Raw genomic sequence first — 26,649 nt, forward strand, 5'->3', positions numbered from 1 at the left:
CCACAGTGGGGGACATTGGTTTCCGGGCGGGAGTTGATCACGGTGTGGATTTGCCAAGTGTGCCTTCCTCTTAGCACGTTTCTCCCTTGTGTCCTGAGTTCGAGTGTCTTCAAAGCCCATGACACCTTTGGTAAAGCCTGCTCTCCAACTGTAGTGCTCGCAGGTCAGTGTTTCCCAGTTGTTGGTGTTTATACTACATTTTTAAAGATTTGCCTTGAGACAGTCTTTAAAACTCTTTTGTTGACCACCAGCATTATGCTTTCCATTTTTAAGTTCAGAATAGACTAGAGTGGTACCTTGGGTTAAGTACTTAATTTGTTCCAGAGGTCTGTTCTTAACCTGAAACTGCTCTTAACCTGAAGCACCACTTTAGCTAATGGGGCCTCCTGCTGCCGCCGGAGCACAATTTCTGTTCTCATCCTGAAGCAAAGTTCTTAACCCAAGGTACTATTTCTGGGCTAGCGGAGTCTGTAACCTGAAGCGTCTGTAACCCGAGGTACCACTGTAGCTGCTTTGGAAGACGATAATCGGGCATCCGCACAACATGACCAGTCCAACCCAGGCCACAGCCCGAGTCATATTTCCCTGGGAGTAAGTGCTATTTGGGCTGGCTGGGACTCAGGCATACAGATATTATTAGGCTTGCGCCGTGAGAAGGGGCAGAGACCGACAGCCTCCCCTCTACCTCACGACGCGCCCATCACCTCACACAACCTGGGTGAGAGTCTGAGGGCAAAGAACCACGTGACTCTTCCCCCCCCCCCTCCCGGCTGCAGGACGTGTGAGGCGTAAGCGACGTGAACCGAGAGCCGAAGAGGAAGGACAAGGAGTCGGGCTTCACGCGCCCTGCCTCTAAATACACGAGGGCGGGGAAGTGGGCGCGTGAGCTTCGCCCGGGAGTGAGGCAGCGGCGGCGGGTTTAGAACCCGGTGCCTCGGAAAGTTATTGGGGCGCGCGGAAGAGCCTCGCTTCCCCATTGGGCGAGGTCCGGGGAATTTCGAGGAGGAGGAGGCGGGGCCGGGGGGGGGGGTTTCCAGTCAATAGGGCGGTTGCCGGAATGGGGTTGTGTCGGGAGGCGTGGCGCGCGCGAGTGAGTGGCAGAGCCGGGACAGGGAGCGAAGGTACGGAGCGAGCGTGTGAGGGCTTCGGTGGGTTACCGTGGCAGGCGGGCGAGGAGGGGAGACGACGCGCAAGTCCCCACCGTGAGGGGGCAAAGCGCCCGAGGCTGAAAGGAGGGAAGGAAGTTGGGGACTGGGACTGTGTGTGTGAAGAAAAGTGAATATGAGTAAGGGGGGGGGGGAGGGAGGGAAAGTTTGGTGACGCGGGGTGGGGGGGAGGGGAGGGTTTTATATCTCCCCGCATGAATTATTTTCTTTTAAACTATGTACAAATCACTTTTCTTAACGACCATTCATCTGCATTTATAAAGTATCCGAACTGGTACACTAACCTGTTCCAAATGGTTCACACTTAATATCGAGCTCTGCTAGGGTACTATGTGAGGTAAAACTGAAGGAAAATATAATTATCCCCCCCCCAAAAAAAAACCAACAACAACTGCTGTGTGTTTCTGAAGCTACGGAGGTTGTCCCCTCTCCCCTGTTCTTCTGAATGGCTTTTTCTTGGTTTGTGGAGCCTATCCCTACTACGCCTTAGAAGCCAAACACCTAAAAATACAAAGTTCTAAACTTAGGTACTGTGGGATGTACCGTAATTCCAAATAAATAGAACAGGAACCTGGAACACAGTAAACTGAACTGAGACGCTTTGGCACGTGTATTCCTGGATGTTCTTTGTGTGTGTAGGTGCAAGGAGGATGTGGTGGGTGCATACGTCAGTTTAGAGTTTTGCAAGCGTGTTTTACCTCTGCTTGTTTTGTGATCAGCTGCTATAAAGCATGGTTAGATCACGTCCACACCATTCCTTTAAAGCAGTCTTATACCACTTTAGCATACTTTCCCTGGAGAAACCCAGCCAGATGGGCAGGGTATAAATAATTTGTTGTTGTTATTGTTATTATTGTTATTATCATAATCATCCCCGAAACATGCTGAGAACTGTAAGTTAAAGCTGCTTAGAGTTGTAGCTTTGTGTGTAGAGTTGTCTACTCCTCACAACTTTCAGCATCCTTAACAAACTACAGTTCCCAGTTCTTTGGGTGAAGCCATGACTGCCGAAAGCGGTATAATACTGCTTTAAATGTATGGTGTGGATGTGGCCTATGACTAGATTTAATTACAGTATCCACAGTTGGCTCTGAACTTCCTGGTGGATAGGCAGTGCCACTCTGACTTTGCTCTGTGGCCAGTCATAGTTATGGGAGGGGGTATGAAATGCTGTGCTAAGAGGAGGCGTTCTTTGCTATTCAACTTGTTTCCTTTCTCCTTCAAAGAATCTAAGCTTATGTGTGGACAAGCCAGCATCCATTGCTGACACCTGCTCTGCCCAACCCATTGAAAAAGCCAGTCTGGTGTTCTGAAATATGTTGGTCAGCTGGGTATAGCTGCCATGTTAATTTCCCACAATGCTCCTGATGTAGCATCCAGGGCTACATTAAAATGGCAGTTAGGCACAGCCAGAGGCATACCTAGACTCCCTTGTGTTTTTGGAAGGAGTTGTACATTTGGCCCATGCCAACGACTGGATTTCTCTGCCAAGGCACCCAGCGGAGGCTGCATGCCTCACCTGGCTGTGCAGAGGAGTTGCCTAGGGAGCTTGCAGATGGGTGGACGGGCTGCTAGCCACTCCGTGCCAGAGTAGAGTGATGCAATTTTTGCACCCCCTTGGCGGTGGCCAACCTGACCAGCTCCTAGGGACGACCCTGGATGCAGTTGCTGCTGCACGCTGTTGCCTAGCGCTATCAGGTTAAGCTGAGGGGGCAGGCACTGATGGAGCACAGGACTCATCTGATGTCACTTTGCCATATAGGTATGAGAACTGATCTAGATTTAACTTCAGATGTCCCCTACGATGGGGTTCTTGAATAAATATCCTCTGGATCCAGACTGCACTTCCATTTTACTAAATGTTGCAAAGTCTTCCAGTTCTTCCTTGAATGTGGCATTGTCCTAATTTATTACCTACTGTCTCTGTTCTACAGTAACAAATCTCTCTCTTTTAAAGAGTACTGAGGCCTTATTTATGAGACCCAGAGTAATGCAATAGGGAAGGTATTTACGGTATCTGACATATCAGGCAGTGAACACAGGCCAAGGATCTGTCTGCGATCACTTGTGATGATCATGTCTTCCTGAACACTCTGGTGCTGTAATGTGTAAACAAGACTTTTTAGAGCTTTCCTCCATAGAAGTGTGATTACTTGGAGGACAGAATTGAATTAAACTAGAGATGACTTGTATAATAAGTACACATGGGCAAAGAATTCCTGCATTGCAGGGAGTTGGACTAGATAACCCTAATGGTCCCTTCCAACTCTACAATTTCATGATTCTATGACTCTATGGTTACCCTGGCTTGGCTTTCCCCACCTTTTAAAAACAGTTGTTTGAGACCCGGTTTGCTGAATAAATATTTGTACATGAACTAAACAGAAGTTTAGAGATGGCTACTTGAGATACCATTTTGTGTACAGTCTAGCCTAAGTGCTTCAACAGCATCAAATCTCTAATCCTACCTACCCTGGCTCTGTGCCAGCTTCACTGACAGTAGAGAACTCTAAATGTCTGCGTAGCACATGCTGTTCAGGTTAGTGTCTGAACCCACTGACCCCATGTTAGCAGTTCCATACAAACAAATCTGATTTGGGGATTTAGGCAGTGCTTAATTTTGAAAATGAAGTTGCTTTTTTTAAACACACACACACACTTCCTCAAAATTTCAGATGTATGGAACATTTGTTCCTCTGTATATTTATTATTATTTCCTCATGTTTATATCCTACCCTTCATGGAGCTCATCTCATTCCTGGATGGGGGTGCCCTCTTTATTTGCAGAGCTAGGTTCAGCTTAGAAAAAGCGACCAGCCTGAGGTCACCCAGTGAACTTCGCAGCTCAAGCTAGGATTTTCAGTCCCCAAATCAAGTATATGCTAATGTCACTGTCTTCTTTATCATGGTTTCATCTTCATGGTTGAGCCTTGCAAGTCTAGTTAAGTCTTGGATTTAGGTCACTTGCCACTGCAAAAAAATGCAGTAAGAGAACAATGCATTTTTAATACTTTAAAAGTCCATTCCCTGATTTCTTCCTGCTCGCTAATCACTCCTTGCTTAGTTCAGATCTGTGCTGTTTAATTTTCCTACCTAGTTTGAGCCAAGACTTGACTATATCTACACTAGTTAGGATGGATCGCAGCCTTGTGTACCATTCTGGCAGGAGTGGCATGGGAGAATCATATCACTCAAGGTAATACAGTCATACCTTGGATCCCAAACGCCTTGCGAGTCGAACGTTTTGGCTCCCGAATGCTGCAAACCTAGAAGTGAGTGTTCCAGTTTGTGAATATTCTTTGGAACCCGAATGGCCAATGCGACTTCTGTGGCTTCCGATTGGCTGCAGGAGCTTCCTGCAGCCAATCGGAAGCTGTGCCTTGGTTTCCAAACATTTTGGAAGTCGAACGGACTTCCAGAACTGATTCCGTTCGACTTCCGTGGTACCACTGTATATAAATAGAGCCTCTTGCAGCATCTTCATAAAGGAATCTGGACTTCTGCACTCCATTTTTTGTCCAGCCCTGTGTTTCCCAAACACCTGTTTGCCAGGTAATGGAACTGCAGAAACTGTTGACATAGGGGAGGCAGGAGGCTGTGTAACAGTTTACTATTTGCCCATTCTCTCCCATGATTGCTACAGCCAAGTACTTTCCCCTCAAGTCAAATTTTTGGTTTGAGCCTCTTTAAAGGGAACAGTGGATGTGAAAGAGTAGGCCCACTCTTTTAATTCTTTTGCTATATTTCATTTTCCTGTGGAGTACTTGATTTATATATTTGTACAAAACATATTTTCATCATGTGCTTGCTGTACTTCTCATTCTGTGGGTTGTCTAAATAATAAAAGTTCTGAAAACTAGCTTAGCCTAGTGAGAGCCGCTTCGTTGTTCCACTAATAACTTGTTTGGTGGTCTTGGAAGGTTTCATTGCTTCTGCTTAAACTTTCCTCATAGAGTTTTCAGGAAGATGAATAACTAATTGTTTTACATACATTAGAAGTAGTGGGTACTTCAGTAAAAAGAAAATTAATCCCAGCTTTTAAATTTTATGTAGTTTCTATACTTAGATAGAAAACCAACTATTATTAATGCATTGGCCACAGTCTAGCAGACTTTCTCCCCCATGCTTTTCAACATCTACATGCAGCTGCTGGGAGAGATCATCATGGGGTTTGGGCTAGGTGTTCATCAGTATGCAGATGATACCCAGCTCTACCTCTCTTTCAAATCGGAACCAGTGAAGGCGGTGAAGGTCCTGTGTGAGTGTCTGGAGGCGGCTGGAGGATGGATGGTGGCTAACAGATTGAGGTTGAATCCTGACAAGACGGAAGTACTGTTTTGGGGGGACAGGAGACGGGCGGGTGCGGAGGACTCCCTGGTCCTGAATGGGGTAACTGTGCCCCTGAAGGACCAGGTGCGCAGCCTGGGAGTCATTTTGTTTTTTTTTATAATAATTTTTATTAAGGTTTTCCAAATTAAAACAAATTAAAACAAATTAAATCCAATTTATAAACTTTTTGCCAATAACCAGGACTTCCCCTCCCTACCCCCTCTTGTGTTCCAAATCTTCCAAATAAGCAATTAAATTCAACAAGTTCTTATCCCCAAATTACACTCATCATCAGTAACCCAATTTATCCAAATTCCCATCCCCTAAGATCGATCTATTCCCTTCCACGTGTTCCCCCCTTTCAAACATAGTACAGATGGAAATAAAATAAATATGAGTAGTGATTTTACAACCTTTGGATTCCAACTTTCCCTCCCTTGTCAATCATTCTCCTCCTTTTTGTTTCTCTGTTCTCCCACAGAAATGTTCTTTTTCCAAAAGTTTCTAGTGTCTCTGCAGAGGCTTGTTATTCAGGAGCAAAGCATTGCATCATGTTCCTTTCATTTTCCAACAAATAGTTCCATTGTTTCCTGTAGTGTATAGACCTCTGTAGACAAAATAATGTTCCATTCCTGCAGTTTCCCAGGAGATTAAAAGTTCCATTCAACTGTTCAAGTTTCCTGTCAAAAACACATGCAATATCCCTCAGCTCCTCTAGATGGATTACAGTAGCAAAGTTCCCTTCCAGAATCACATCCACCAGTCCAAGTAGCTTGTTAATCCATATTTGAAACAGTTTATGTTCAATTTATAACAAATGTAACCGGCAAAGTCCTCATAACAAAGTCTCTATTTTAATCTTCCTTTTTGACAGCTCTTTGACAGCTGTCAAAACCTCCATTGCTCTTCTCCAGGCAGTTTCACGAATCGCTCCAGGGATTCCGGGGGGGGGGGGTTGCTTTTTTAAAACAATTCCACTTTTCTCCTCCAGCTCAATCTTATAATTTTCCCTCGCGAAGTTGCTAATTCGGCGAAATAAGGTTACACTCGATCTTAGTTGTCCAGTCCTTTGTTTTGGCTCTTCTACAATTTAGGGGTGGGCTGACTTCCTTTTTTCCACCTCCCCCGTTCGCTCCAAATTTTAAAAATTTATCCCTTTTCTTTTTTTAGTCCATATTCCAATTACTCACGGGTTCTTCTTTAGATCCAAATTTTCAATAGAAGAAGTCAGCGCTCTCCGCCGGATGGCATGCGGCTGCGCTCGGCAGGGATAGCAGAGAACTCAAAGCACCACGCTTCTCCCCGGCACCCGATCCGTAGCCTTTAAAAAGGCTCCTTCACGAGTCGGGAGGGCGCTAACGGTGCCAGCCGAGTCTCCATGTCCACGGCCTCCTCTGGCCGTGGTTTTTAAGGGTCCCCGCATCGCCGGTGCGGTAGGACCCAGCCCCTGCCAAGCAGGCTCCCTCCGGAGCTCGGAGGGAGTCCGCCATTCGGCGATGGCGCCGACCCGGAAGTCCCAGAACGAATTCAGCCTGGGAGTCATTTTGGACTCACAGCTGTCCATGGAGGCGCAGGTTAATTCTGTGTCTACCAGCTCCATCTGGTACGCAGGCTGAGACCCTACCTGCCTGCAGACTGTCTTGCCAGAGTGATGCATGCTCTAGTTATCTCCCGCTTGGACTACTGCAATGTGCTCTATGTGGGGCTACCTTTGAAGGTGACCCGGAAACTGCAATTAATCCAGAATGCGGCAGCTAGACTGGTGACTGGGAGTGGCCGCCGGGACCACATAACACCGGTCTTGAAAGACCTACATTGGCTCCCAGTATGTTTCCGAGCACAATTCAAAGTGTTGGTGCTGACATTTAAAGCCCTAAACAGCCTCAGTCCTGTATACCTGAAGGAGCGTCTCCACCCCCACCGTTCAGCCCGGACACTGAGATCCAGTGCCGCGGGCCTTCTGGCGGTTCACTCATTGCGAGAAGTGAGGTTACAGGGAACCAGACAGAGGGCCTTCTTGGTAGTGGTGCCTGCCCTGTGGAACGCCCTCCCTTCAGATGTGAAGGAAATAAGCAGCTATCTTCTCTTTAAAAGACATCTGAAGGCAGCCCTGTTTAGGGAAGTTTTTAATATTTAATACTGTATTGTTTTTAACGCTTGATTGGAAGCCACCCAGAGTGGCTGGGGAAACTCAGCCAGATGGGTGGGGTATAAATAATAAATTATTATTATTATTATTATTATTATTATTATTATTATTATTACATGCAAAGACTTGCACATGCACAGCAGGTCTAACTTTTCCCAATAGCAACCTTTCCCAAGACACATTACATGCTGCTCTCAACAGGGGAGAGTCCAGTTGTGCCTGGGTCCAGCTTGGGAGCTTCTCGCAGACTTCTAGTTGGCCACTGTGGAAACAGGAGGTTGCACTAGATGGACCACTGGCCTGATCCGGCAGTCCCTTCTTATGTTCTTAACTCTTCCCTCTTTGTAATTCCTATGTTTAAAAATAAAGGTGGGGAGGCTATTGCTTGTAGAAGCAAGGCACATGCCATGCTTTATCCCTGGTTCTGGTCATATTGCTTCTAGGCTGGGCAGTTCTCCCTTACTGTATGCCAGTGTTCTGATAATTATACCCTCAAAATATTTTGACAGGTTTCATACATTCATATGCTTTATGAATGTTGGTTTGCTTCATTGGTTAAGAACATGAGCTCTTAGCTAGACGTCTGTAGTACTAATGTCATCTTAGTCCTGCTGCTGTTTCTCAATGTGCATGGAGACTTGTATAACATTGACAGTAAGTGCACTGTGGAAGCAAGCAGACCACAATAAGCACATATACGGCCTTCTTCCCTGGGTCAAGAGAAACCTGTTCTGCCTCTAGCAGAAACTAGATTTGCACAGCATCAATTGGCCAGCTCTGGTGTTATTCACAAAGACACATTTCCCCCCTCCCTTCTCAGAGCAGGGATTTGAGGGCCGTTGTGTCAATCGCAATGAAGCTGTTTAAAAAGCCTTTTTTAGGTAAAAAACATAAAATACTGAACAAAAATTAAAACAGATAAACATAGAAGGTATTTGAAAACAAAGCAGACAGTTTTTCTGAAGCATGGGGCAGAGGGTGGAGAACAGTGTTGGATCCAGAAGCTTTTATATGTGTTTTTACAGGGGTGGAAGGTGCAGAGCTGGCATTGCAGCAGAAAGCCCACACCCATTCATGTTTCAAGGCATTTTTGCCTTGGACTTAGTCCCCATCTGTAAATATTATGGAGATAACCTAATATCCTTACAGTGTTGTAAGGATCAGAGATTGCTGTATGTGGAGCATAGTGAGAAGAGTGTTATTTAAATAATAAGTATTATCAGATTTCTCCAGTTGGGAGTTGGGTGCTGTCATAAAGTCATATCTGAAAGAATAATAGCATTTATATAGCATTTTAGGGTGTTCAAGGTGCTTAGTGAACTTCTTGTAATTTTACAAAAATACCTGTGAGGTATTATTGCATAACACAGGCGGGGTGGGGGCCTGAGGCTGAGAGAAGAACTTGCCTAAACCCTTTGTAAGGGTAGCCAGCATCGTGCCCTCCAGATGTTGTTGGACTCCCCTCCCCATCGGTCTCAGCCATTGTGGGCAGTGGTCAAGAATTATGGGAGTTGTAGTCTACCAACACCTGTCTGAAGGACGGCATGCTGGCTACTCCACCCTAGTGAGTTCATGGCGAAAAAAGATTCAAAATAGGGATTTTCTGATTCGTAACCTAGTCTATGATGTACCAGCTCTGAAATGCACACAATTCCTGTAGCTCAAGATACCCTACAGGATTTTAAAAGGTTTTAGTCCTTGTAACAGGCAGGCATGGTGAGTTTTCCTTCCTCTTTTAAAGCAGGGTGGAGTAGGTATGAGCCTTAGGTGCCAAGTAATGGGCAGAGGAGATAGATGGCAGTTGACTATGTGTCCTTTCATGCTGCTGCCTGGGATGTGTGTATAAAGGGCAAGGCATCTCTGTGGTTTGTTTGGTATGTCTCTGGTGAAATGAGAGGGTGGAGTTTCTGTAGAAGATTTTGTGAGCAGAGAGTACCCTGCTTATTATGGGTAAGGAAAGCAGCATCCTTTTCCTTCTCTCTGGATTCCCTTTCTCATCTTTCTAGGCTGTATCAGAGATCCTATAGAATGAAGCCCAAATTTCGTAGAAATGAGTTTTTTTGGATAGAGATGTTCCCAGGGTTTGCTTTGTTCTGTGGCGTTCCTCCCACGCTATATATCGACTAGTGACTCATCTTCCTTTACAGGATCGGTTGCAACAGCAACTTGTTCGGGGAAATAAAAACAAAAAACCACTTCATTTTCTACTGAAAGAGACTTGTTTTAGCATTCAGCTTTATTTTGGAGTGTCTTCAAAATTGCGGGAAATTTGCCACCCACAGAACAGACAGGGTTGCCACTAAAATTCAGCCTGTATGTCAGCTTGGCCTCTGGTCTTGAATTTCAGGGCTAAAGTTTCAGGATAGTTTGGGGCACTTAAAATTATATGTTGGCACCTTGGAATCTTGACACTTTTTACTAGCTGTGTATAGGCCTGTCTCTTTGGAATGTGAAATAGAGTAAACAAGGACAGCAAGAAATATAATGCATTCTGGTTTGGAAAGAAAAATAAAAAACACACACACCAAACCTGCTTCTACATTTTAGCTGCTTTCCCCCTGTCCTACCCCCAGTTTTCTGCAAACTGATGGAATTATTGCTATCTGCCAGTTAAAGTTACAGAACTTTAACGGAAAGGATGGCAGCTATTATCATGACTTGCTGGAAGTCCACTTCGGAGATGACCCCTCTCCCTGTGGCCGTCCTGTAAGGTAGACTAGAGCAATATGATCTTCATCCATGTTGAAATTTTCAATTTTCCCCTGGCTATAAAACAGGGGAAGCACCTGCAGCTTCTGAAGGTCCTGGAGCAGCAGAAGGTCCTCTGCATCCACCTGGCATCCATGGACATTCTGCTGCATAAGGCTGTTTAATGTATTCCAGGGTCACTGTCCTTTCTCTGCATCAGGGATGGGGATCGTATGCCTCTCCAGATGCTGTGGACTCTAACTCCCACCATCCCCATCCCCTCTCTTGACATTAGCCATGCTAACTGGGTCTGATAGGAGTTGGGAGTCTGGCAGCCCCTGGAAGGCCACAGGTTCCCCATTCCTGCAGTTTTATGTATCCATTTGTGGCTCATAAAATGTGATGGGGGTCTGTGAGAATTGTCCAAGCCCATTTCTAATCAATGTATGACTTGGCTCTCAGTATCAGTGTAATTCAGCGCTTTGTTTCTGTCTAAAACCCCTGGAAAGCCGCCACTGTGGAACAAGGTTGATTATATTAGATTAGGTGGACTATTGGTCTGAGTCTGTGCAAGGCAGTGTTTATATGCTCGTGCTGCTGCTGCTGCTGCGCCGCCAGAGCACGATTTCTGTTCTCATCCTGAAGCAAAGTGCTTAACCTGAAGCACTATTTCTGCGTTAACAGAGTCTGTAACCTGAAGCATATGTAACCTGAAGCGTATGTAACCCGAGGTACCACTGTACTGTGGAATTTGAGTCATTGTCATTCTATTGTGTTTTATTGTGGGTTGGGGGAAAAACATTTTGATTATCAATATTTTCCTATTTCAGGTGTACTTATTAAAATGTCAATGAGCAGGATATTATCAGCAGGCTTGGGAACTGTCTGTCCTTGTAAGAATGGAGAGAGGAATTATTTGTCTGAAATATAAATGGTGCGATAAAGAGAGAACAAAAGTCCAACCAGATAAGACAGGGCAAAGACTGTTGTAGGTTTTTTAAAAAATCTACTTTGATGCATAATTCTAACCTAGAGTTGCTTTATGACATACAGTGACAGAGAATAGAAGCTGGACAAACCTGGCTTGGGAATTCAGCATCTCTGGATGTTTTGGGTCAATTTGAGAATACTGGCCAGGTTCTCAGTTGAAAATACGTACCTGATAGTTGGGAAACCATGTCTTTTGCTATAATACAAGCTGTGCCATGTTCATTTTGAGCTTGAAATTTGTGTGTATTGATCATTATGATATATGTAGCTTAACCAGAGTTAACATTTACTAACCCTGGAGTATTAGTTATGGTCAGACAAAAAAATCATAAATTATTTGACCTGAGAAACAGCAACGGTGCTGTTCCTTGTTAAAATTAAATAAATCCATTAATGATTTCCATGTACAGAAAGTTTTCTGCTTATACAGTGGTTGATATCTGGAAGGCTTCCAGAGCTAAATAAAAATATGGTAAAAGGTTAGTCCCCCATTTCAGTAGCAAAAAACAGAAAACTTTCAAGAAGTGATAAATAGACACACACACACACACACACCACATTACTGATCTTTCCCTGTTTTGTATGCAGATTTATATATTTCTGTGTCGTTCATGTTCTCTATAATGAGAAAGGACCAATTGCAGGGGTGGGGAACCTCCAGCCCATGGGCCAGTGTTGGTTTACCAGGTGGTCCAATTTGGCCTGTGAGGCCATTTCCCCAAACTTCAACTGGCTGGTGTTATCTGATGGGTGGGGAAGGGAGATTTCATGTTGCCTGGTGTTTCTTTGCCAGCCGCATTAAATGTGCATTAAATGTCATAATGACACCAGATGCTTAGCAGGCAGATGACTGTGCCCATCTGTCTAAGTTGACCTGTAGGGTAAGGGAAGAGAAAATCTGGCACGCTGGGCCAAAAATCTGCCCCATTCTTGCCCTGTTGCAAGAAGGCAGCATTGTTTTTATGGCATCTGTCAACTGGATGAGGTGATCTGTTTGCCTGGATTGCTGTCTGGAGAATACAGTGGTCCCTGATAATACAAAAGCTGGTCATCCTTGGTTCTGAACTTATGGTCTTGTCTCATAAAGATAATTTAAGATTTAATCCATCAAGTAATGTGTTTTGAGAAGTTCCACTTTCTCTGATTGTGGTTTTTGGGGTCCTGGTTTTATAACCACATAGGATAGTAAGTGATAGAAAAAGTAGCTGAAATGATTAATACCATAGGTGTTGTGTTGGCTGAGTTTTTAGATGTGTGATGTTTGACTAAAGTGGCTGTCTCTCGGGGATAAGATCAAAGGAGGGAACTATCCAAAGAAATTGAAGGGCTTCAAACGAGGAAGAGCTCGTGTTTTTGAGCTTTCCATACTTGTTTTCTTTGACTTGCATATGAACTCAAATTTAACACTTTTTGAGCGACTGTAAACCCATTGACTTAATACATGATTATGAGAGTTCATGACTTCAGTTGTTTATTTGCAGTGTTGTTCAAACCAGTAGCATACTGCCTGTTTCAGCAAACACTGAAACTTGTTCATATCACAGATGAGCACAGGCAGGTAGGAGAGGGGCTAGATGCAAATGCTTTGCATGCAGATGGTCCCAGATGGTCCCAGGTTCAACCCCCATAAATTCCAGTTTAAAATACATCAGGTAGCAGGTGCTGGGAAAGACTCCATGTCTGAGGTCCCAGAGAGCCTGGTATAAGCAGTTTCTTAGGTTCCTATCTACAAAACATTCAAATTTAACCAGTGCTTAAAGTCATCATGCAGTGTACATTCCTTGACCTTCTTTGAACAAGTTCTGAATCTAGAACTAAAACAACAGCGAAAGAAACCACTGCTGTCATTCTCTGCTCTTAGATAGGCTTTCATTAGTATTTGTCTGAATTTACTGTGATGTTGCTGCTGTTTTTAAAGCCAGTTTGCACTCTGCTTTTCTTTGAATTTTAGTGCAGCTTTGGTGTTGCCTGCTTGATATCAGTTGTCAAGCTGTCATAGGGAATTCTCAAGCTCCTTATTAGCTTAGGAGAGGGGTGGGAAACCTGTGGCCTTCCAGATGTTGTTGTTGGACACTAACAGTAATATCAGCCCCAGCCAGCATTGGCTCCAACCAGCATAGCCTATGGTCCGGGATGTTGGGAGTTGCATTCCAGCAACATCTGGAGCGCCACAGGTTCCCCAAACCCGGCTTAGAAGTCCCATAAGATAGAAGATATGGGGACCATTGCTCTAATCCAGTGAGGGTGATGAACATCCATGAGTGCAGTTTTTATCCTTGGCTTCCTTCTCTTTGCCAGATTGCTATCCATCACCTGAGGTTGGGTGCTCAGTGCCCGTTGTTGGGTTGCGACTCTGTATACAGTGGCTATCAGGATTCCTTTGTGACTATGTAAGCCATTGCACTTAAGATGAAAGCATGGGTGGATACCTTGCTTTTAAGCGAGTGCCCTGAAGGTAAAAGGGCTGATGGGTGCAGCCCACTAACCTTCCGCAAATTTGAGCTAATATGTTGGAAGCCCTCGGCCTTGTGAGGTTTAGAGCAGCTGGCTCCCTTTGTCTCCCCTGTCTCCATCCCTAGGGTAAGTGTGACTGGTGCCAGTGCCCTTCTTCCCCAGCCAAAACTGTCAGTGTTGTCAGACGCTACCATTGTTCTGGTGCATGCACGCCTTAATCTGTTGCTGCACATGATCTTTTGATCAGGGTTTTTGTGTTCCAGTGATATCCCACAGAAATGAGAGAATGCACTATTTAGATGAACGAATACATAGTACCCTTCATAAGCCTCTAATGGTAAGCGTAATACAGAAACCCTAATGAAATAAATGCCTAATCTTTATTTCTTTGTTCTAGAGCTTTCCCGTCTTGAATAACAACACTAGCTCAGATTGGAAGCTGCCAAGAGGCTCACTGCATCTCTTCTCCAAAAAAAATTCAAATGGACATAGGTAAGAAGCTTGTTGGTTATGTTCTTTTTTATTATTCCAGTAGACTTATACAGTATTGTTGTAGTTTCTAAAACACTTCTAGGTTTCCCTACCAAAGGTCTTCTTTCTTTAACATGGCAGCCTCAATTTTTTGTTCTGCTTTGGGCTTTTTCATACAACTCTGTAAAATTGTGTAATCCATGTAATGTTCCTTAATCTAGGCAGAGGAATACGAAGGAATGCTTGTGTGATTTGGCTGTAGCCTTTTTAGTATTGATGGATCAAAGTGATATTTAGGGCATGTGTTCTTTGGCTTCAAACTGGTATAAGAAAATGAATGTCTTATAAACAGATAGGTTGTATTTTTTTTGAATAACATGTTTGTGTTTTATTCGTCTATGTGTCTTTCCACTGATTGTCTCTGAGGCAGCTCACATAAGGACAATTCATAAGCATCAAATCTCTCTGTCTTATATCCCTTTGAGACGGTTTACTAGTTAGCTCTCATGGTTTGTGTTCAGTATTTATTTTTCAATTTTACATAAGCAACTCATGGATCTGGGAATTAAAATAAAGCACTTCCCATTGCCCCTTAGCAGTCAGCTGTAAGGCCCAAGGATTTATAAGTTTTCTGTCACAATTTTATTCCACCCTTCTTTCAAGGAACTTTCAAGGATATGGGATTATTTGGTTGTTTTCAGGTTAAGTGGAGACATATAGGATTCATTACTGAGTGAGAATTGAATTTGGGATTCCTATTTTCAAACCCATTGCTTTTATCAATGTGACATCAGTTGAGGCTGTGACATACAAGTCTCTTGTGCCTAGAAACCAGGCAAGCCTCCCTGGAGGAAAAGTCCACAACTGTGACACCACAGCCCCCCAAAAGCCCTCTCTTGGCTCAGTTCCTGCCTCATCTCATCTGATAGGGGTTTCTGGCAGAGGGCCTCAGATAGGTTGATGTGGGTGAAAACAGTCCCTTGACAGTATTTGGATCCCAAACTGTAGGGCTTTAAAGGCTGGCACAAACACTTTGAAGGGTGCTCAGAAATGGGTTGGATGCCAGTGAAGCTTTATTTTGGTTATATAACTTCCCAATGATTAAAGTCTATTGGGTGCATTCTGTACTACCGTATTTTTCCGTGTATAAGACTAGGTTTCCCCCCTAAAAAATAATGTCAAAAATTAGGGTGTGTCTTATACACGGATACATCTCCCCTCATTTTCTTAAATCTGAGTCCCCCAAAATAGGGGGTGTCTTATACATGGGGGCATCTTATAGACGGAAAAATATGGTAACTTAAGCTTTTGAGCAGCCTTCAAGGGTAGGCATACATACAATGCATTGCAGCCGTCTGTTCTGTTAATTATTGGTGAATAATAATAATAATAATAATAATAATAATAATAATAATAATAATAATAATAATTTATTATTTATACCCCGCCCATCTGGCCAAGTTTCCCCAGCCACTCTGGGCGGCTTCCAATCAAGTGTTAAAAACAATACAGCGTTACATATTAAAAACCCTGAACAGGGCTGCCTTAAGATGTCTTCTGAATGTCAGGTAATTGTTTATCTCTTTGACATCTGATGGGAGGGCGTTCCACAGGGCGGGCGCCACTACCGAGACAGCCCTCTGTCTGGTTCCCTGTAGCCTCACTTCTCGCAATGAGGGAACCGCCAGAAGGCCCTCGGCGCTGGATCTCAGTGTCCGGGCTGAACGATGGGGGTGGAGACGCTCCTTCAGGATATGAACACCTGTGTCCAGCCATCTCTGTGGAGGAGGGATTACAGCTGGCATATCAGGCTGAACTGGTGAAAAGGTGCTTTGCGCCATTGATGCCATTTGTGTTTCTGGCAGCAAATCTAGATTAAGGAGTAACTTCAAACTGAGGAGCTGATGCTTTTGGTTTGGGGGTTACAGTTCCATTCAGAACAGTTTGGACACCATCTTCCTTATAGAACTCATAATTACAAATTTCACTGGGCAGTTTGCACCACTGTCTTAGTTGTCCTATTAATAATTGTGTAGGTCTGTTGGCTGTCACAAAAACAGCAGCACCCTCAAGTTATTCCATGTGCAGAATCTTCACATTCTAAACATTTTATTGGTATGTTTCTGCACCTTATCTATCTGCATACTGGCTAGTATTGCTCCTTTCCTGGCACTCATTCATCCTGGGACTATAAATGCGCAAACCTTTTTTATCTGTTAAGAACTAAAAATAGCATACTTGTAGTTTGGACTGTAATTATTCTTTTTTCAATTGCTCACATGGGATAAGATTTATTTTTATAGTATATAATCTGTCTTCCTTTAAAAAAAAAGTTCACAATTTTGCACTCATTTCACTGTTGGTAGTAGAATACAATCACTGAATAGGCCTTGAACCCAAATCATTTTTTTTGCTGTGTGTAACATAGCCTTGGACAAAGGACTTCATGTGTCTCTTTGGGACCCCACCTCCCCTGCCCCATGCTTATGTGTCAGTCTTGGGAGTTTCTAGTTATATAACAGTAATTCTCAGTGTTTGGATTGTTTGTCAGTGAGTCCTTGGATGCTAACAAATACTAGCAAATTTTCACTTGTCTTTCCCACAACTGCAAAAGCTTATTTTAGTAGCTGCAATCTTTCCTTCCCCAAAGTTACACATGGGTACACTGGTACCTCGGGTTAAGAACTTAATTCATTCCAGAGGTCCGTTCTTGACCTGAAACTGTTCTTAACCTGAAGCACCACTTTAGCTAATGGGGCCTCCTGCTGCCGCTGCGCCACCGCTGCACGATTTCAGTTCTTATCCTGAAGCAAAGTTCTTAACCCGAGGTAATATTTCTGGGTCAGCCGAGTCTAACCTGAAGCGTATGTAACCTGAAGTGTATGCAACCCGAGGTACCACTGTAATGGATTTCATTTGCTTTTAAAGGGGCAGGCAAATTTTCTCCAGATTGTGTTATCAGAAGAGGCAATGAAGGGGCACACAGGTTGCAAATAATGGCTTTTGGGTTTGAGTGTCACCCACCCCTTTTAGGTACAGGTTTTATAGCTGATAATACAGAAAAAAATATTATTACGTAAACAAACTTTAACATTACTTTTCAAAGAGGAAAGTGAAAAAGCATGCTAATAGAAGCTGTCAGAGCAATCCCATACAAACCTGAATAAAAAAATTGTGCTGGCATTGCAAGCTGCTTTACAAAAGACACAGTGCACAAAAGTCATAAACTTGCATGTGTAATTTTTTGGGGGGATGTGTGTGTGAATACTATACTAGAATTTACGTTTCACGCAAGGCAAGTTTGTCAAATTCCCACCCAAATTTTGCTGCAAAATCAATTTCTCTTCAAATATCCTGTTCATCATCCTCTGCTCTCCCCCCCCCCCCCACTGAATTAAAAATGAACAGGGTTCACATCACAGTACCCTTCAGGTGGGGAGAGGGTGGGGGATCCTTGCTATGAGATGAGATGGCCAGCAGGTGGTGTGTCTTTGTTTTTACTTGCTTAAACCAATAAGCATTTGGCAGCCTTAGGGTTGAGGCCATGGTTCAGGGCATGTAAGAGTCCTCCTGGACTTGCATCGTTGCCCCTTAGCTGCTGGTATCCAGTAGCATGCTGCCTGCAAGTCCATGCAGGCATCAGGCATAATTAGTAGCCCTCTTCCATGAATTTTGCTCTTTTAAAGATATCTGCATGAGTGGCTATCACTCCATGCATTATGGACTGTGTTGTTCCTTGTGTGATTATCAATAGTCTGTTTGCATGAAAAGCCAACTATATGGCCCCTTAAGATTTTCTGGGCATTCTTTAAGATTTCTGTGCACCACTATCATATCTTATGCGCAGTCTACCTTGAGATGAAAATATGTTTGAAGAAATATGAGGCTAAGGCCCAAACTACATGTTACATATAGTTGTGTGTAAGTTAAAAATAATAACTAATAGCAGTAATGGAAAACAGCTGAAGGGGAAAGAGTGGAGAATGCAGCCGAAGCAGAAAGAGTTAACTTAGTTAAGTACACCCTCATACTTGCTGGTACTCTGCTCAAGATTGCAGCCTCCAGCAGCCACTTTTGGTTAAAAAAACAAATAACAAGAAGGGGAGGAACTGTGTGCATTTTAAACTCCACCACCACACTTTCCAATAAACCTTTGCAGTAGCAGATAGGATAATTGAGCAGTTTAGACCCCAGTGTGTTGCATATACCGAACAAGCGTAGCGCCAAGAAAATACATGCAAAGCCAAATAGCTTAAGCTGACTTGTGCAATGAGCCAAACCACATGCTACAGGGGAAAGCAAAAAGAAAAGCAAAATCCCTTCAAGGTCCCTAACCTATCTGACCTTGGGGAAAGTAAGTCTTTCTTGATTGGATATGGCAGTCATTCAGACCCCAGAGGAAGGAAGGAAAAAACATTTAAAACTCACGTAAAGGGGAAACTCCAGTGTTCCACAACTAAGGCCATATCCTGTAAGGCTATTGATCAGAAGTAATCAGCCGTGTATGATCATAGCCAGATGAGCCGAAAGAATATGCAGATATACACTTGACAATCTATTGGAGCCTGGTGGTGGTGGTTGTTACTTTTTATGTTTTTGAGTTTCTCAGGATTTGAACAGGAATCTCTAGTACTGCAATGTGTGTTCACAGCTTGGAAACTTTGGAGATGATTAGTAACAGTTTTAGTAGTGAAGATGTAGCCCATTGAGTCTCTTAGCTTGATACTATTTGCATTACTGAAGCTAAAGATGAGAAGATGAATAAGTAAACTAACTTCTCATGTTGGCAAGTGATTAAGCATAAAAAGGAAAACAAATTATATTGCAAAATGAACTTGTTCAAACTGGTTTTAGCGTGGCGTGCAATTTTCAGTGAGTGACTAATGCATTTTGTAAGGATTTGTTCAATGCTTTCTTTTGCAAAATGTTGACAGCTGATATGAAGCTAAATAGGTGTTTGTAGTACATCTGTACTGGATCAGGCACACAGGAGCGTTGGTGGGTTCTAGCCATTGTATTGTGAGAGCTGCAATACAGTGCGCACTTACCTGAAAGTAAACCCCACTGAACTCTGTGGAATTTAATTCTGAGTAAACACAGTTGGGATCTGCACACTTTTTGAAGGGTGGGTTGGCAAAGGCATATAGAAACTCGTTATGGTGAATGAAGTCACATGCTTTTCAAGCATTAGGGCTGAAAGGACTTCCTTACTATGTTTGGAAGTTATGTATGTGTGTATAATATACTTTTTCAGAACTTTTTCAGAATTCTGGTCAACTTACCACTGACAAACTGCAAAATATGCAGGTGCTATGGGTGCATTTATTCATGAAGAGTGGCAGCCCTCTTCTTACTGAGTGGAGGAATAAAACTCCTGGGATTCTTTTCTCCTTGGAAGGCATTGAGTATAATATAATCAGTTTAACTTCCTCAGAGTTATCGGTACTGCTAGAAAAGGAGCTTGCAATTGGAAGCTGGTGCATTCTGGCTGTGCCTGTGAGTCATGTGACTGCAGGGTCTAAATTGTCTGTTCACTAGTTGGATCAACCAGTCACTCGCTGAAAGCACAGACCCTGGGAGCTAGGATCTCCTCTAGCCTAGGTGCTGTGAGCAAACAAGTACTACAGGTAAATATTCTGTATCATTTTTGCCTTGCTGATTTAATATTTAGATTAGTTTCCTGCCTTTCTAAATGCTTTAAAGTTTAGCAAAAACTCGGCTGACTTTTCTTGTTAGTGTGCTCAGGTTTTTGGTCTCTGGCAAAAAGCAGTAATCCTTATAAGACATTTTTAAAAGTAAAGCATCACTAATCATTTGTAATGTAATAGATTTAGCAATTAATTTCACCCTTTCTCTCTATATGGATGTTAATTAACTTGTCTTTTTTAAAATCTTTGATATAATAATTAGGTATAAACACTTCTCTCTTAAAAAAAGGGAAAAAACCCTGCTTCTTTTGATCAGGCAGGACAACTTGTTTCAGTAAAATGAACTGTAGGATGATAAATCTCTTGTCAGCAAAGATGTGCAGTATCCTGAGAGCTGTGATACAGCACAAAGTTTTTAACACTTTAGTTAGCTTGTTATGGTCTTTTCTGAGTTGATTTTCTAGGGGAAAGTTAACCTTTTGTGTAGTTAAATTAAGAAGTCAGCTCTTTACTACCAATTTGAATTAATTTTTAAGGCTTTTCGAAGCAAGAAAATGTTACTTGCATGTCATGCCAGATCCAGCTTATGTGACCCCAGTATGAGGGGGAATGCTGAAAGTGAGCTGACGCTCTTCTAAGAAATTCCCAACAGATGTGAAGCACTTGCCTTTATAAGTAGGTCAGAAATCTTATGCATGTGTTTTGGGAGAGTGGCTGAATTTTGCAGGTTCTGAGCCAACAGTATACAGAATTACACGCGTCTTCAGCCGTGATTGTTCTGCTGGCTTCAGTGAGGATTCCCCCCCTTTCCCCAAATATTGTCCATTAGAGGGCAAGGCTTTTGGGTGTAGATAAAAGCACTGTTTTAACGCTTCTAAAAGAGTGTTTCTCACACACATGATTCAATAGAACTTACTAATGGGAAACTTTTATATTAGAATAGGCAAATCAGATTTTATTATGACAATTTCAGTATTTATGCATTGTTAAAACTGATCTGTGCGCAATAATTTAATTCAAAGCTCGTAATGATGGCTTTTTTGCAGGAAGTTTGGAGTGATGTGCATAGTCTAACCAGAAAGCTGTAGATGATACATGTGAATGATAAAATGTTTTGAATAAAGAAAGTAATTCCATCTCAAAACTGGGATAACTCAGTTGGTTGAGATTAAGACTCTTAATCTCAGGGTTGTAGGTCTGAGCCCCACATTGGGCAAAATATTCCTGCATTTCAGGGGGTTGGACTAGATGGCCCTCCTGGTTCTTTCCAACTCAATGACAACATCCATCCAAGACTGTCCCTGTAGTATTCTATATTGCACTTTAGAGATTGACTTTAAGTCTGAAATACTATTGAGCACAACTAGCAAAGCTACCGTATTTTTTGCTCTATAAGACGCACCAGACCACAAGACGCACCTAGTTTTTGGAGGAGGAAAACAAGAAAAAAAATATTCTGAATCTCAGAAGCCAGAACAGCAAGAGGGATAGCTGCGCGGTGAAAGCAGCAATCCCTCTTGCTGTTCTGGCTTATGGGATAGCTGCGCAGCCTGCATTCACTCCATAAGACGCACACACATTTCCCCTTACTTTTTAGGAGGGAAAAAGTGAGTCTTATAGAGCAAAAAATACGGTATATGTTCATAGGCATAATTACGGTAAAGTGTGCTGCTGGACAAGAGGAGAGCTGGAGATTTGGTTTATATGGGCACCAGTTGGATTTGTTATACAGTTCCTAGATTTCCAGAGCACTTTATAAATAGTAATATTTTTTATTAATGCTGCTGTACACAATGCCAGCCACAAATCCGGCTTTGTATAGGACTAATCCCTCTCCTAGAGGACTTGCAATCTAAAGGCCTTTTCACACATGATGACTTTTCTATGCATATATCATGTTAGCATTGTGGGATGGGAACATGTATGTGTGACAAATACATGTATACCTGTTTTGCTCTAAAAGGGGGGGGGCAGTTTTTGATTGAATTTTCCAAGGATTGCTGAGAGAGTTAATCAGCAGCAGACAACTTAAGAGTGTGAGGTGCTGGCATGATTCAGGAAAAAAATGTGATATCTAACATTCATATGTGTGTGCATGGAGTGGTATGAATGATGTGATTGCACTGGTGGCTTGGATAGAACAGAAGAGGCTGTTCCAGGTGTAGCAAGAATAACAACGGAAGATATGAAGGTGAAAATTAGAGTAGTCAATTCAGGTGGCTATTGGGTAAGGGGCTGAGAGCCTTGAATGTTAGATACAACACACAAAAACAGACAGACAACAACCTTTCAACTTGAAGCAGATGCAGAAAGTAAAGGGTGTCATTCAACAAATAAGGGATACCATGAAAGCAGTAAGAGACAAAAATAGAATTATCCATCCCCTCCCTTGGATAGTAGGCCAGGTTGTTAACAAATCCTTTCTAGTGGCTCAAATCCTCTGGGAGTTCCCACTACTCAGGGAAAGGAACCCTATCTCCATGCCCTGCAGGAGGACACTGTGCTTACCCAGCCAAGATTTACATGTGTAGCTGACTTGCCTAAGTCATACACTTTAAGCGCTTGTCTGGAGACAGACAAGAGTTGAAAATCATATGATGATGGCTTTGTTTTCCATAATGTACAGTACACTACTTTTTTGTCACACTGCCATGGCTTAGTTACACGGGGTATACAGTATATGCTTTGAAATTATGCAAAACCCTGACTATCAGGGTAGAGTTGATTGGAGCAGCCTGCATTTAAATCCTATCTGAAGAGTTTGGAGATGTGACACTTTTTAAGATGAAAAGGGATGCCACAAGTTAGCTGAAACATTCCACCTCCCATAGTGTGCCCCCCTACAGCCCATCATCTCTCAAAGTCATTTTCCTTCCCAGCTGTGCTGTGATACCAGAATAGAGCCTTGCTTGGAGAAAAGTTCCTTGAAGGGATGAGCTGGGTAAGCTAAGGTATGGGACCATGGAACAGTTCAGCTTATCTTACCTGAATATTCATTTTTCTCTTAAAGTTGGACCTTCACTACAATAGAGTGGAGTGTGTGTGTGTGTGTGTGTGTGTGTGCGCGCACACACACACACACACACACACACACACGGGGCTACTGCCTCTGCTCACCAAGCCCACCAATGAACCAACCACTCTTTCCCCACACCTGACCAAATCCCCCTTCCTTTACACCTCATCCACCCCCTCAGTTATCCCCTCATAGCTCACCCAAACCCACTCCCCTCACAGCTTGTCTTGGAGTCACTTCAGAGAGTGATTTGGCCTGTTGGTGGTCTTGTGAACTGCAGCATGACTACAGTCTTGCAGTTTTATTAAATAGGTGTGTGTGTGTGTGTGTGTGTGTGTGTGTGTGTGTGAAGTCCTGAATTTAACAAATGGGTCTGCCACTGTCCATTTGAGCCTTGGAGGCAAACACAGGATACGGGTTCCACGATGAGCATTGATCTCTCTTTCAAATGGTTAGGTGCTATTTGAAAAACTCTCTAGTCTTACATTTTCCACTGTTTAGTCAGTGGTCCCTGATGAAATGTTTCTGTGCTGTTTTTTGGCCCTTCCTCCTCAACCATTTCCCGTCCTTCACTGCCGTTTCCCATTCTGAGCATGCATGCATGCATTAAAAAAAATATATATCACAGGAGATGAACAAGATTAGATATCACAAGCCTCTAATAATCATGTTTCACAATGGGCAATATGCAGGCTTGTGCTTTTGAGGGTGGGAGGAGCAGTTTCCATTGGGAGCCTTTTTAACAATAGAGGTCTTATTCAAGACTGATATTCAGCTATTCCAAAATTCTGTTAGAGGTCTTATGTAAAAGCTCTGTATTTATTTATTAACACACACAGTCCTGAGATAGTTTCCAAGGTAGTTCCACCACATATGTTGAAAGATCATGCAAGATGAGCTCCTGAAATTCCAGCATTCCTTCAGCATGCAGCAATAGGTGGAAATGGTCACGCTCATATCGTTTAGACTGACAGAAACGAAATGACTAGGTTGTGGTCTGATGAGAAGCAAACAGCAGTAAGGGTATGATGATAGACACCACCCACCAAAACATTTACTGTGCACATGACAAACTGCTCACCCCAAAAATGTGCTAACAAGCTTTCACACCAGTGGTGATGGTTGGAGTATAACAAGTTGTTTTTCCTTAATGCATTTTCCTTGATAAGAGGAAATCCAGATTAAATGTAGCAAAAGAAGTATGGGCAGGCATTTTGATCGCAGCAGTGGCCTGTGGGAGGTGCAGAAAGCTTGTGTGCATGAGCAATATGCCTCTGTCTGGAAGGACCAGTTATCAAATTTCTCTAGCAGATTTCCCATCAGTTCTGTTAGAAACCCTTTTCCCAAGAATTCCTGCAGATATGGTGCTCTATAAGTGAGACAGGTGAATTTCACTTATGCATTCAGCTTCAAGGTGTGTCTCAAAATATGGATATAGCAAAATGAACAATAAGATTTCAGCAGTGGTGTCAATATTCAACCTGTGAGGAATTATATTGGTGCTGTACTCCGCTCCCAGAAACTGCTGCTTTGTTCACTATAAGGTAAAGGTAAAGGTACCCCTGCCCGTACGGGCCAGTCTTGACAGACTCTGGGGTTGTGCGCCCATCTCACTTAAGAGGCCAGGGGCCAGCGCTGTCCGGAGACACTTCCGGGTCACGTGGCCAGCGTGACATCGCTGCTCTGGCGAGCCAGAGCTGCACACGGAAACGCTGTTTACCTTCCCGCTGGTAAGCGGTCCCTATTTATCTACTTGCACCCGGAGGTGCTTTCGAACTGCTAGGTTGGCAGGCGCTGGGACCGAGCAGCGGGAGCGCACCCCGCCGCAGGGATTCGAACCGCCGACCTTTCGATCGGCAAGTCCTAGGCGCTGAGGCTTTAACCCACAGCGCCACCTGCGTCCCTATTTGTTCACTATAGTACCGTATATAAGAGACTAGCAGTAAACTTGACATTATTCAAGTGCCATTATCTAAAATTAATCACCAACATCCAGCAGTTTGTTGATTTCCCCAAATACCCCTTTCAGCCTTGATCTTCCATTCCAGCATAGCAATAAATTATTTGACTATTTTATTTAGGAATTCAAATAATCACAGCTTGTGTGTTGAGTGAAGAGGAGTGGAGTGGGGGAAACCCTCAATGCAATGTCTGTCTGCAGGTCCACTGCATGAACCAGCACGTTTAGAGACTCATCTCACCTTCATACTGTTGACTGAGAAACAGGTCAATGTGCATGCAGTAAATATAACAGCCCTCATAAACTGTGAATCTGTATTTAGAACTGTTGGAATGAATTGGCGGTCTTGGCACTGCCATGCTGCATGCTCTTGCTGTCAATTTATGGAGCCTTTTCCTCATTTTACAGGCCTTGGCATCCACTTTCTTGTTACTTTTATTTATAACCAGCGGCGTAGCGTGGGTTATCAGCACCCGGGGCAAGGCAAGTAATTTGCGCCCCCTAACCCGGGGCAAGGCAAGTAATTTGCGCCCCGTAACCCGGGGCAAGGCAAGTACAGTAATTTACTCTCCCAAGCAGCAGCAGCGAGGCTTCTCTTTCCCCCGCGCTCTCCCGGAGCTGCCTCTTTTCTTTCCTTTTTTCCCTTTCTCCAAGGCTTTTCGCTTTCTCTCCTTAATTGATTCCCCCTCCACACCGCAGCGTTTCCTGGCTGCTTCCCCCCCCCCTTCCCCTCTCTCTCCTCCTCGCTCTGCTTGCCTTGCCCTGCCCTGCCTGAGGGCGCCCTGAGGAGACTCCGCTCTCCTTTCTGACCAGGCGAGGTAGAAAAAAGGGGGGAAAGTCTCTTCCCGCCCCCTCGCCAGACTCCCGGCTCCGCTCGGCTAGGCTCACTACCCAGGCGGCCAGTGGAGAGAGAGCAGCAATTACCATAAAGTTCCTCTCCCTCCACTTCGCCAAGCTGTCAAAGCCCGGCAGCAGCGGCAACGGCAGCAGCAGGCGCAGCCAGACCCCCACCAGCCCGCCCGCCCGCCCGGCTTCCTCTCCTTTTTTTGCCCACGGCAGAAGGCTTTGCTCTCCCCCTTCTGCGACCTCCTCGCCAAGCCGAGCGAGCGCGGGCTCCCTAACCCGTGGATTTTAGTAGGGGCAGAGAGCTGCTAGTGCGAGTGCGCCCCCCGCCCAAGTTGCGCCCGGTGCGGCCGGCACCCCTGGCACCCCCCACGCTACGCCACTGTTTATAACAGAAGATCTTTCAAGTTGTGCCTTGAGCAGGAGGGGGATAAAAAGCATTGCATCATTACCTACTTTGGAAATGGCTTTTAAATATGTTTTTAATGACTTGGTTCTATCTGTACCTGTTGGTTTTACTGTGAGTGCTTCCTTTCCCTTCTAACTTGTTTGCCTAGAGATAAGCTATACTGTTTGATGCAGCCATTTGAAACCAATCAAACTTAAAGATTCTGCTGCTTTTCTGTCCCAATTGCCTGTGAAGTTTTGCTCCCCAAAGGTTTTGTGTATACCTTCTGTGACACAGCTGTTCTTTTTCCTCCCAACTGTGTTTGTGTAACAAGACCACATTCGTCATCTGGATTGATTTACCAACAACTTACAACCTCTTGGTTTTGCTAGACATGAATTGAGACCAGTGGGAATGACTTGCTTTTAAACTATTTTTGTATTGTGTGCTAAAAGGTAAAAAATGTATTAAGATTTAACCAACCTTGTTAGCTCTACACCATAGCATCACTGCAGCCCAGGGGAGCTATAGGAACAACAGAAACATA

The 26,649-nt window shown here is 43.7% G+C and overlaps 1 protein-coding gene across 3 annotated transcripts in view; it reads left to right on the forward strand.

The window, feature by feature from the left end:
• Window positions 1–765: 765 nt before the first annotated feature.
• VDR (vitamin D receptor) overlaps window positions 766–26,649 on the forward strand; it is an 82,010-nt gene continuing 56,126 nt past the window's right edge. Inside the window, exons 1-2 of one of the 3 annotated variants that reach the window (XM_083728974.1) lie at window positions 766–1,121; window positions 14,174–14,268. In XM_083728974.1, the coding sequence (XP_083585100.1) occupies window positions 14,259–14,268 (10 nt within the window). In that variant the 5' untranslated portion in view covers window positions 766–1,121; window positions 14,174–14,258. Of the gene's footprint in view, window positions 1,149–14,173; window positions 14,269–19,731; window positions 19,875–26,649 lie in introns of those variants that run through there. The other 2 variants (XM_083728975.1, XM_083728976.1) reach the window with 2 other exon arrangements.

This window comes from Podarcis gaigeae (assembly GCF_964106915.1).
Source record: "Podarcis gaigeae genome assembly, chromosome: 2".
In the NCBI taxonomy this organism is placed as follows: Eukaryota; Metazoa; Chordata; class Lepidosauria; order Squamata; family Lacertidae; genus Podarcis; species Podarcis gaigeae.